This window comes from Melanerpes formicivorus, unplaced genomic scaffold, assembly GCF_026170545.1.
Source record: "Melanerpes formicivorus ecotype bairdi unplaced genomic scaffold, bMelFor1.0.p_v2 SCAF_9, whole genome shotgun sequence".
Taxonomy (NCBI): domain Eukaryota; kingdom Metazoa; phylum Chordata; class Aves; order Piciformes; family Picidae; genus Melanerpes; species Melanerpes formicivorus.
Genome location: NW_027142361.1, coordinates 20,754,769 through 20,767,344, shown reverse-complemented (window position 1 = coordinate 20,767,344; position 12,576 = coordinate 20,754,769). Strand labels below are relative to the sequence as shown.

At 49.3% G+C, this 12,576-nt stretch overlaps 1 protein-coding gene across 1 annotated transcript in view; it reads right to left on the bottom strand.

Moving 5' to 3' along the window:
• Positions 1 to 2,360: 2,360 nt before the first annotated feature.
• Positions 2,361 to 12,576, bottom strand: part of GATA4 (GATA binding protein 4) — a 52,872-nt gene continuing 42,656 nt past the window's right edge. The window contains 4 exon segments of the mRNA XM_068142934.1: positions 2,361 to 2,534; positions 5,584 to 5,726; positions 6,525 to 6,612; positions 7,564 to 7,689. Of these exon segments, the coding sequence (XP_067999035.1) occupies positions 2,361 to 2,534; positions 5,584 to 5,726; positions 6,525 to 6,612; positions 7,564 to 7,689 (531 nt within the window).

Sequence of the window (12,576 nt, the reverse complement as noted above, 5' to 3'; positions counted from 1 at the left end):
TCTTTTGCTTCAAACATGTATGTGGCTTTCCTCTTCTCCAAGCCATGGATCTTGTTCTTTGGGTGGAAACATGCTCTGTGGGAATGTTAAACAGTGGGAGATGGAGCATGGCACATTTGGGAGGGATGCACAATCCCTCTTGTGGGTTTTCATTTGATAGTTCTGTACTCGAGTTCTGGATGCAGGAAGGAAAGGGAGGAGCTGGGGAGGCAAGAAAAGTGACAGAGTTTGGGAGCAGACAAGAACAAAAGTAGAGACTCGTGTAGGATGAGTTCTCCCAGAGAAAGCTGAGAGGTCTCCCAGGCAAAGCTGTCTCTCCTCAGAAATGTTGATGAAAATGTCATGTCACGTGTCTGGCGAAGCGCTTGGACTGCACAGGGGAGCTGTGGCATCTGTGGTGATGGAGTTTGTTAAGCACATGCTAGAGAAAGAGCAGTCAGGGCTAGGTTAGGTAGAATTGATCCCTTTGGGGAAAGGGAATGAGTCAGTGAGCTCTCAGCATCTCTTTCAGCTCCTTTTGATAGGGTTCCCTGGTTGTTGAGAGCCTTATGGGCAACAAAGACCATGAGTTTTGTTTAACACTCATGCATAACTGGAGTTGTGCTTCTCTTGCAGGCAAGAAAGTCTCTGCACATGCTTGGTAGAGAAAATGACTCCTGCCTACCTCCATGAGAGGCTGAAGCCTCTGTTGTTGCAAGTGGTGGGATCCTAAAGGGTTAGATTTGTCAAATAGCCATGAGCCAGCTGTTAGGGGGGAGAGCAGGCACTCACAGCACAGCCAAACAGAAAGGACAATCAAATTGCATGAATGACATCAAAACCAACACAGAAGTATGCAAAATAATTAAGAGTCTTAAAAGCAGTGGCACAGCAGCACTGGAAGAGCATCTTTCACTTGCTGTATGCTCTTCAATACTCTCCAAGCCTGGCTTGTAGCTATCCATAAGGGAAGATCCCAGCAATTGCCTCCAGGATTCGATGACTAATGTGGGTCTCCTCTACCTGCTTCCAGAAGGTTCCTTCTTCCAAAATCCCCCTTTGACTTGGGACAGAGCTTCTCCAGGCTCAGCCAACAACCACAGTCCCATGATTTTGTCATGATAAATAGGAAAGGAGTTACTATTAAATAGGGACCTAAAGCCACCACTGCATGCCTACTAAAGTCTGTTCAACAAACTGTCCTGGAATTGGCTCCATTTGGTGGAAGATCACTGATCATGGTAGGCTGAACATGAGCCTGCAGTGTGCCCAGGCAGCCAAGAGGGCCAATGGCATCCTGGCCTGCATCAGGAACAGTGTGGCCAGCAGGAGCAGGGAGGTCATTCTGCCCCTGTACACTGCCCTGGTTAGGCCACACCTCGAGTACTGTGTCCAGTTCTGGGCCCCTCAGTTTAGGAAGGATGTTGACTTGCTGGAACGAGTCCAGAGAAGGGCAACGAAGTTGGTGAGGGGTTTGGAACACAAGCCCTATGAGGAAAGACTGAGGGAGCTGGGATTGCTCAGCCTGGAGAAGAGGAGACTCAGGGGTGACCTTATCACTCTCTACAGCTACCTGAAGGGAGGTTGTAAACAGGCGGATGATGGTCTCTTCTCCCAGGCAGCCAGTACCAGAACGAGAGGACACAGTCTCAGGCTGCACCAGGGGAGGTTCAGGTTGGATGTTAGGAAGAAGTTCTATACAGAAAGAGTGATTGCCCATTGGAATGGGCTGCCCAAGGAGGTGGTGGAGTCACCATCATTGGAGGTGTTCGGGAGGAGACTTGATGGGGTGCTTGGTGCCATGGGTTAGTTGTTTAGGTGGGTTGGATTGGTTGATGGGTTGGACGTGATGATCTTGAAGGTCTCTTCCAACCTGGTTTGGTTTATTCTAATAATAAAGGTTTATTCTAATACTAAAGTGTGTCTGCTAAGAAGATGGTGGTATGGCATTTGCTTCTGGTCAGGAAATGAATAGATGGTGACAGAAGAACAAAAAAACCCACCCCTGTCCCTGCCCCGCCACTGTCTGAGTCTTAAATGCCAGATGGTTTTAAATAAACAGAACTCAAGAACTCTGTCCATCTTTGTGTGTCTGTGGCTGTTTCACAGAAGGTGGTGACAGTCAAACAGAGAGACTCCTTTGAAGCGGGAAGAAAAGTTTCAGATCCATTAGTTGCTTTCAGATGTGAGTCTTCTCCACTGGTTTGGTAAGTCCTCAGCTAAGTCCTCTTTACCTCTTTGCTAGAACATCTCACAAGGGGAGAGAAGACAGGAGAACAGGGGAGGTGGGGAACAACATTGAGTTGATGATTACTTTGCATCTTCTTCATCTCTCAAGTGGAAAATCCTGAAGTTTGTGGGGGGAAGACCGGGTTATGCAGTTATGATGTTTGTTGGTTTTCAGCTAAGACCAGGCTGTTCCAGGAGTCCTGTTTGGAGCTGGCTTGTGGAGACTGACTGATAGCTGACTGGTAAGCCTGTGGGGAAAGCTTCAGAGCTGAACTTGCAGGATGAATAGATGATCCATGTCCAGACATGGCAGAGACTGAGAATGCCTATGGAAGAAGGAGAATCCTGTGAGCAAAGCTTCAAACCAGAGAGTACCATCAGAATCCCTGCAGCAGGGCTGACTGATGCTGTGTTTATAACTTGTCTGTGAATTTGCTGTAGAGCTGCAAATTGCAGCTTAGGTGTAATGCTTTGGACAGACTCTTTCTTTCTTCTTCTAGATCCTGGCTCTTCCTACTACTGCACACAGTCCATCTTGTTCTCTTCTAAATGTCAGAAGTGATCATTTTACCTCCCAAGGCTTAAGATTTCTTTGGCCATGGGCTTTCCTAGTTTTCACATAGACTTATGTGTATTGCAAGCCACATTAACAGTGCTGCAGATGGTGGATCAATCCAGCACAACAGTGAACTACGTTTTGGTTTTCTCCAGGGAAATAACTGGGCTTCCCTGTATGAACCCAAAAAGAAGAGCAACTATCATATCATATTGATGACACTAAGATGGGTTGAAGTGTTAATCTGCTTGAGGGTAGGAAGGGCCCACAGAGGGATTTGGACAGGCTGGATCGATGGGCCAGAGCAATGAGGTTGAAAAAGGCCAAGGGCTGAGTCCTGCACTTGGGTCACAACAGCCTCATGAATCATAGAATCACCTCCAGTGATGGTGACTCCACCACCTCCCTGGGCAGCACATTCCAATGGCCAATCTCTCTTTCTGGGAAGAAATTCTTCCTAACATCCAGCCTAAACCTCCACTGGCAGAGCCTGAGACTGTGTCCTCTTGTTCTGGTGCTGGTTGCCTGGGAGAAGAGACCAACCCCCACCTGGCTACAACCTCCCTTCAGGGAGTTGTAGAGAGCAAATAGGTCTCCCCTGAGCCTCCTCTTCTCCAGGCTAAACAACCCCAGCTCCCTCAGCCTCTCCTCATAGGGCTGTGCTCCAGACCCCTCACCAACTTTGTTGCCCTTCTCTGGACATGTTCAAGAGTCTCAATGTTCTTCTTAAATTGAGGGCCCTAGAACTGGACACAGGACTCAAGGTGTGGCCTAACCAGTGCTGAGTACAGGGACAGAATGACCTCCCTGCTCCTGCTGGCCACACTCTTCCTGATACAGACCAGTTGGCACTGGTGAGGCCACATCTCAAATACTAGGTTCAGTTTGGGGTCCATCAGTACAAGAATGACATTGAGGTGCTGGAGAATGTCTGTAGAAGGGCAATGAAGCTGATGAAGGATCTGCAGCACAAGTCTTATGAGGAGGAGCTGAGGGAAATGGGATTGTTTAGTCTGGAGAAAAGGAGGCTGAGGGAAAACCTTCTCACTCTCTACAACTATCTGAAAGCAAGTTGGAGTGAGGTGAGGGTTGGTCTATTCTCTGAAGTAGTAAAGCGATGGGACAAAAGCAAATGGCCTCCAGTTGCACCAGGGAAGGGTTTAGGTTGGATATTTGGGAAAATTTCTTCCCCTAAATGGTTTTCAAGCCCTGGTAGAGTCTGCCTAGGCAGCTGCCAGAATCACCATCCCTGGAAGGATTCAAAGGACATGTAGATGTAGTGTTGAGGTGTGGCAATGCCAGCGACGAGCAGTGTGAGCAATCTGGCAGTGCAGGCCTAGAGCCTGACATGGTGGTAGGCCATGCTCAGCATAAATGCAGAGTTAGCTAGCAGTGGAGCAAAACAGTGCTGTGCCTGCAGCATGTAACTAAAACAAGACACTGGTAGCTATAAACATGGACAGTTATCTTGGGACAACAGGACATGCACCTGCATCAACCACCTCGTTGTGTCATTAGTAGTTGGACCAATAATCTGTAATAGTGCAATGTGTGATCACTCATAGGGAACCAATGGAGCTATGCCAACAGGGCACTCCGAGTTTATATAAGTTGTAGCAGTTGCCTTGCTACGCACTTCTGCCTTTCCTGTCTCCTGTTTCTTCTACACTTTACCGTGCTATACTTGCACTACAGGCCTACTCCATAGGCCTGCACCTCAGGCCTGCACCATAGGCCTGCAACACTGGAACAATAAAGGAACAATACTCGATCACATTGGTCAGCCGTATTGATTCCCAATCTCCGTCGTCCTACATTGAGGGACATGGTTTAGTGGTGGACTTGGCAGTCCTGGATGAGCAGTTGAACTTCATGACCTTAGAAATCTTTTTCAACCTTTACAGTTCTGTGGTTCTATGATTCTATGATTCTGATTCTCTGGTTCTGTATACTGCTGTCTCTTAGTCCTGCTGTGCAATGGGTATCCTTAACCAAGGCACAACCACTAAATCTGCTTCCAGATCAGATTCAGGGTGTTGCTTAGCAGGATAAAGGCCTCGTGTGGAGACAGAGCTGCTCTCAAGACATCTAGTGGTGGACATGGTGCAGAGCACACTACTTCACCCTGCGGCTCTCTGCAAACATGCTGGTTTGCTCTGCCTTGTCAGGGACTCAGCTCAGTTGCACTTGGGCAGTGTGAGCTAATTCTCTTCACACTGCATTTCTCCCATCGCTCCTCACACAGCCAGGCAGCACAAAGAAAGGTCAGCAATGAAGACAAATCAAATCAGGAAAAAAAGGGCATGGGTGTTTCCTTGCTAGGAGACCTATCTAGCTATCCAGCTAGAAGGAATTTCATGTTTTCAGCAAAGCTGCTGCATTCAGAACTGCCACACATCATTGAAAAGCGGTATTTTACTGTGCTCATAGTGACAATTTTGCTCCATCCCAGCAAGTGAACAGCCAGTTCACAGAAGCACAGATCACAGGATGTTAGGGGTTGGAAGGGACCTCCAGAGATCATAAAATCCAGCCCCCCTGCCAGAGCAGGACCATAGAATCCAGCACAGGTCACACAGGAACACATCCAGATGGGTTTTGAAAGTCTCCAGAGAAGGAGACTCCACAACCCCTCTGGGGAGCCTGTTCCAGTGCTCTGTGACCCTCACAATGAAGTTCCTCCTCATGTTGAGGTAGAACCTCCTGTGCTATAGTTTATATCCATTACCCCTTGTCCTAGGTTCCAAAGATGATGTTCTCACCATGTCTGCTGTCCTAGTTCCAATCTTCATCCCACTGCCACCATCTCCCCACTGTACCTGAGAAACTGGGCTGGGGTGCCCATAGTGAGATGACAGCCCAGGTTCTGTTTTTATGGGGCGCATTTCCTCGGTGGTCGTGGCACTGCTGCTGCTGGTGGTGGAGCTGGTGGTCGGGGTAAGACTCTCACTGCTGGATGGACCTGTAAGGAAAGCAGGCAGTAAATCAGACTCTTCCCAAAGACCTTTCAGTACAGACTTGTACCCATCTGCTCAATGCTAGCATAATAAAAAATAAATGAAAGACAAAAGTAGTGGGAAGGGCTTGGTTACTGCTGAAAGGCATCCAGACACACACACCCCCCAGTTAGAATCATAGAATTGTCAGGGTTGGAAGGGACTTCAAGGATTATCCAGTTCCAACCCCACTGCCATGGGCAGGGACACCTCACACTACAGCAGGTTGCTCACAGCCACATCCAGCCTGGCTGCTAAAACCTCCAGGGATGAGGCTTCCACCACCTCCCTGGGCAACCTGTGCCAGTGTCTCACCACCCTCATGGGGAAGAATTTCTTCCTGACATCCAATCTGAATCTACCCATTTCTAGTTTTGTTCCATTCCCCCCAGTCCTATCACTTCCTGACACCCTAAAAAGTCCCTCCCCAGCTTTCTTGTAGGGCTGCTTCAGATACTGGAAGGCCACAAGAAGGTTTCTGATGAAACTTCTCTTCTCCTTCTCTTCTCCTTCCCTTCTCCAGACTGAACAGCCCTGACTCCCTCAGTCTGTCCTCATAGCAGAGCAGCTCCAGCCCTCTGCTCATCCTCATGACCCTTCTCTGGACATGTTCCAGCACCTCCAGATCCTTCCTGTAACAGGGGCTCCAATTTGTGAAGAATCAGCCCACGTTGTGGTTGGGTGTCTGAGTCACAGGACAGGAGGGTCAGAAGCACCAGTGCACACACCTACATGTACAATACACTCCCTTGTTCAATGCTTACCTGCTGATGTTTTGGTCTTGTTAAGGTTCTTTGGCTTGCGCTTCCTTGTCTGAATGCCCTCTTTTCTCATTGCTAAGGGCCTTGGAACCTACATAGAATCATAAATCATAGAATCAATAAGGTTGGAAAAGTTCCCAAAGATCAAGTCCAACCTGGCACCCAACACCTCATGACTACTAAACCATGGCACCAAGTGCCACGTCAAATCCCCTCTTGAACACCTCCAGGGACAGTGACTCCACCACCTCCCTGGGCAGCACATTCCAATGGCTAACAACTCTCTCTGTGAAGAACTTTCTCCTTACCTCCAGACTAAACCACCCACTGGCACTGCTTGAGACTGTGTCCTCTTTTTCTGTTGCTGGTTGCCTGGGAGAAGAGACCAACCCCCTCCTGGCTGCAACCTCCCTTCAGGTAGTTGTAGACAGCAATAAACAGAATCAAATATAAAGCCACCTTGGTTTCTGTATGGCCACAAGGTCATCTAAGAGAACATGATTCCCGGTCCTCCTTGTAGGCTTCATGAAAACAGAGTCACCGAATCACAGAATGTTAAGGGTGGGAAAGGACCTCTAGAGATCATTGAGTCCAATCCTCCTGCCAAGAGCAGGATCAACTAGGGCAGGCCTCACAGGAATGCATCCAGGTGGGTTTTGAAAGTCTCCAGAAGAGGAGACTTCACAAACTCTCTGGGCAGCCTGTTTCAGGCTTCCATCACCCTCACCATAAAGAAGTTTCTCCTCATGTTAGAGCTGGAACCTCCTGTGTTTCAGCTTGTGCCCATTGTTCCTTGTACTCTCACTGGGCACCACTGAAAAGAGCCTGGCACCTTCTTCCTGACACCCACCCCTCAGATATTTGTAGACACTGATAAGGTCCTCTCTCAGCCTTCCCTTCTCCAGACTAAACAGCCCAGGGCTCTCATCCTTTCTTCACAGGTGAGATGCCCAAGTCATCCTCGTAGCTCCCCATTGGACTGTTCCCTGTTTGCTCTGTCATTTCCCTCCTCATGCAGAGCAGAGCCCAGTGAAGACCTTACCCCATGGAGCTTCATGTAGAGCCCACAGGCATTGCAGACAGGCTCTCCCTCGGCGTTCCTGCGCCAAAGTGTGGTGGTTGTCGTGTGGCAGTTGGCACAGGAGAGGCCAACGCGGCGGGAAGCTGACTGCAAGACAATGCAGAGGAAGAAAACACATCAGCCCTCCACTGCTACCACCAGCAGCACCTCAGATCACAACGAGCTTGCTCCAGCATGCCTCATGTTTTTCTCTCCTCTTACCTTGCTTCTTTCCCTGTCTCTTTCTCTTGTCTTGCTGCAGTGGGTAACACAGCTGCCTTTTTCTTCCCCTCTTGCAGAGCTTTTGCTCTGCTGTCTTTCTACCATCTCCTGCCTTTCCACTGTCTCCTGCCTGCCACTGCTCAGTGGACATCTCAGCACTCCTGAGACATCTTAGATGCTACCAGAGTCATCACTTCAACAGAGCCTCAGACCTCCAGCAGCTCCAGTAGCAGCTTAGAGGCCCCACTGTATGAACACACTCTGTAGAGTAGAATAGCATAGCATAGCATAGCATAGCATAGCATAGCATAGCATAGCATACAATAAAATAGCATAGAATAAAATAGCATAGAATAAAATAGAATAGAATAGACCAGGTTGGAAGAGATCTTCAAGATCATCAAGTCCAACCCAACAACCAACACCATCTAATCAACTAAACCATGGCACCAAGCACCCCATCCAGTCTCTTGTTAAACAACTCCAGTGATGGTGACTCCACCACCTCCCTGGGCAGCACATTCCAATGGCCAATCACTCCTTCTATGAAGAACTTCTTCCTAACATCCAGCCTAAATCTCCCCTGGTGCAGCTTGAGACTGTGTCCTCTTGTTCTGGTGCTGGTTACCTGAGAGGAGAGACCAACCCCCACCTGGCTACAACCTCCCTTCAGGTAGTTGTAGACAGCAAGAAGGTCTCCCCTGAGCCTCCTCTTCTCTAGGCTAAGCAACCCCAGCTCCCTCAGCCTCTCCTCACAGGGCTGTGCTCCAAACCCCTCCCCAGCTTTGTTGCCCTTCTCTGGACATGTTCCAGCAAGTCAACATCTTTCCTAAACTGAGGGGCCCATAACTGGACACAGGACTCAAGGTGTGGCCTAACCAGTGCTGAGTACAGGGCAGAATGACCTCCCTGCTCCTGCTGGCCACACTATCACAGTATCGCCAAGGTTGGAAGAGACCTCGAGGATCATCGAGTCCAACCTGTAACCACAGACCTCATGACTAGACCATGGCACCAAATGCCACGTCCAATCTCCTCTTGAACACCTCCAGGGATGGTGACTCCACCACCTCCCCAGGCAGCCCATTCCAATGACTAATGACTCTTTCGGTGAAGAACTTTCTCCTCACCTCCAGCCTAAACTTCCCCTGGTGCAGCTTGAGACTGTGTCCCCTTGTTCTGGTGCTGGTTGCCTGGGAGAAGAGACCAATCCCTTCCTGGCTACAACCACCTTTCAGGTAGTTGCAGAGGGCAATGAGGTCACCCCTGAGCCTCCTCTTCTCCAGGCTAAACAATCCCAGCTCCCTCAGCCTCTCCTCATAGGGCTTGTGTTCAAGGCCTCTCACCAGCCTTGTTGCAATTCTCTGGACACGTTCAAGTGTCTTGATGTCTGTGGTGAAGGCACATTATGCCCCGATACTGAATCTTGTCCCAGCATGTGGGCAAGTTCCTCCTCCTCCAGGAGGAAGACAAAAGGCAAGGCATTAGCCAGGCTTGCACGCACTCAGCACATGCAGTGCTCGTGCTGACACCAAGTATGGGCATAATTCTCGCTTCACGCTTTCTATAGGCTGAAGCCAGTTGTTTATGAGAGTGCCCATTGGTCAAGCCCAGCCTCGAGGAATCTATAAGTATCACCCCAGTTGGTAAACAAGTTGCCCCCCTCATTCACTTTGTCTCTGTGCTTGCTCGAGAGAGTAACTCTCGAGCTGCAGCCTTTGCCATTGAGCTTATTGTTATTAGCTTCTGTTATACATGCACGCATACTGAAAGCCCGTGCATGGTGAGAAGCCCAGAGGTAGGACCTTCGCTATTTCTGAGGAGCCCAGCGTTGCTACAGCCAGTCGTGCCGACCGGGAGAGCCCACCGTGCCACCGGAGGACTGGACCAACCCCCAAGGGTAAGATCTGCCCAGTTACCGGGGAGAAGGGACTCGATTGATACCGAGTCCACGTATGCCTAGCCCTGCCGTAGCGGGAGAGAGCCGCCAAGTGCCGCTCTGAGGAGCCGCCACGTGTGCCGCTCTGAGCCCTGTGAACCTCAGGGAAGACTAAAGCATTGTTCGTGCCTATACTGCACCGAACCCGGGACCACTACGAGAGTCCCGTTGCTCCTTTAAGATCAGTAAATGAGAATATTTCATATTCATAAATATTTCATATTCATAAATTTAATAACCTCTTCACCACAATGTCCTTCTTAAACTGAGGGGCCCAGAACTGGACACAGGACTCAAGGTGTGGACTAACCAATGCAGAGTACAGGGGCACAATGACTTCCCTGCTCCTGCTGGCCACACTATTCCTAATACAGGCCAGGAAGCCATTGGCCTTCTTGGCCACCTGGGCACACTGCTGGCTCATGTTTAGGCAGCTGTCGATCAGCACCCCCAGGTCCCTCTCCATTTGGCAGCTCTCCAGCCACTCTGACCCCAGCCTGTAGCTCTGCATGGGGTTGCCGTGGCCAAAGTGCAGCATCCGGCACTTGGATTTGTTGAATGACATCCCATTGGACTCTGCCCATCTGTCCATTCGGTCGAGGTCCCTCTGCGGAGCCCTTCTACCCTCTAACTGACTAACATCTGCCCCTAACTTGGTGTCATCTGCAAATTTGCTGATGAATGACTCAATCCCCTCATCCAGATCATCAATGAAGATGTTGAAGAGGATGGGGCCCAGCACAGATCCCTGGGGGACGCCACTGGTGGCTGGCCGCCAGCTGGATGTGGCACCATTCACCACCACTCTCTGGGCTCGGCCCTCCAGCCAGTTCCTAACCCAGCACAGAGTGTTGCGGTCTAAGCCACGAGCTGACAGCTTAGCCAGCAGTTTGCTGTCGGGGATGGTATCAAAGGCCTGATACACACACTGTATGGACACACACTGTATGGACACACACCTGCACTAAGCTGTCCAGATCTCAGGTTGTCCTGCCCTTTCAGACTGCCATGCCCTTCACCTTCCAAACCTCATGGCATGTACCCAGGAAGATGGTATCAATGCCATGAATGTCACATGCTCCTTGGTAGCTTTGCTTGATGTTGCTCAGATAAAGGGGGGGAAAACTGCTTCTATCAGCATCATCTTCCTGGATAATTCAGGGATAATTCAGAAGGGATCACCACTAATGAAGCAGTGCAGGTATCAGGCTTTTTGAAGTTCCCTTTCTGGGTGAATTGGTTTAGCCAGACTCAAAATGCCACAGGGGAAAGGTAATGGACTCAAGATGTATAAAATTCAGGTTTTGAGCTTGGCATCAGAGTGGGAGGTGGAGGAAGAAAAAGACACATCTTCCACACCTGCCAATCTCCTCATAGAATTGTCTAGGTTGGAAAAGACCTTGAAGATCATCGAGTCCAAGTGTTAACCCTGCATTGACAAGTCCACCACTGAACCATATCACCAAACACCACATCTACACATCTTCCCAGCATCCTTCAAAGCTTGTGGCTTAAGAGGTTGGGGATAAAGTCTGGATGGGCTGGGGTCAGATTCCCACTCTGCTTGCTGATAAACTGGGGACTGATCTGAAGTGTTGGAGCTGTGCAAAGATGCCTGTTCTCATGGTGCCTGAAGAGAAGCCTGCAGGGAGGAAATCTGGTGGTCCTGGACATCTCATCAGCTCTGGAGAACTGAACATAATAGCTGGCAGCTGTGTAAAAGCCTGAGAGATGAGAAACTGGAAGCTTCCAGAGTTTTCCTCTGTGATTTTTGCCATTTTCTTTCGGTCTCTGTGTCTTCTCCCTCATTATAAACCAGGATCAGTTAATCTGCAGCTGCAAGGCCATAGGACATGAAATTCAAGTACTTCTTGAGACTGGAAGATGGAAGTCTCTTTGCTGCAGAGAAACCAAATGCTCCTTTAATTATAACCTCACCATGTCTTAGGTTCAATCATCAGCCTCTGTAAGTGGACTAAGAGGTTAAAATAGAGAGCTTACAGCAAAGGCAAAGATCTCCCCTTACAAGGGTCTCTGGCATATCTTAGTCTCAAAATAAAAGAGAAGGGTTACACAGTGACAGGATCAACCTTCTCGTCTAAAGAGCCCCAGCTCCCTCAACCTTTCCTCATAAGGGAGATGTTCCACTTCTTTCATCATCTTTGTGATTCTGCACTGGACTCTGAAGCAGTCCCCTGAGGTTGTCCTTGAACTGGGGGGCCCAGAACTGGACACAATATTCCAGATGCAGCCTCACCACTGTGGAGTAGAGGGGGAGAAGAACCTTTCTGATCTTCTAACCACATCCCTATTAACACACCCCAGGATGCCCTTGGCCTTCTTGGCCACAAGGGTATACTTGTGACCGTTTGAGGCGGTGCCTTTTAACAAAAGGACACCATGGCTGAATGTTTTATAAACAAGACAGGTCTAAACTAATTTCATTGGTGGATTGGTAGAAAGCAACTTTGATTCCCAGTGAGACTAGTCTCAGTCTTGCACTTTTCCCCCTCCTTCCTGCAGCTCACAGCTTCTGGGCTTTCGGCCAGACTGACCTTGGAGCAGATAAGGCCTCTTCTAACACATAACTGCTTTTAATTAACATTTGCTCTTTTTTTCTCTCTTTCTAACCCTCTTTGGGGAAAAGGGGGAGAGAAGGGGGTACAGGGGGAAACCCTCCCTCCAGACAGGGGAAGGGAATCTCATTCTGTGTTACTTTGTTGTATAATTCACGACCCTAGACTTTAGGCGTGCAGATTTTGATCGCTTCAGGGATCTGATAGCCAAAGTGTCGTGGGACAAAGCCCTGGAGGGAAGAGGGACCCAGGACAGAT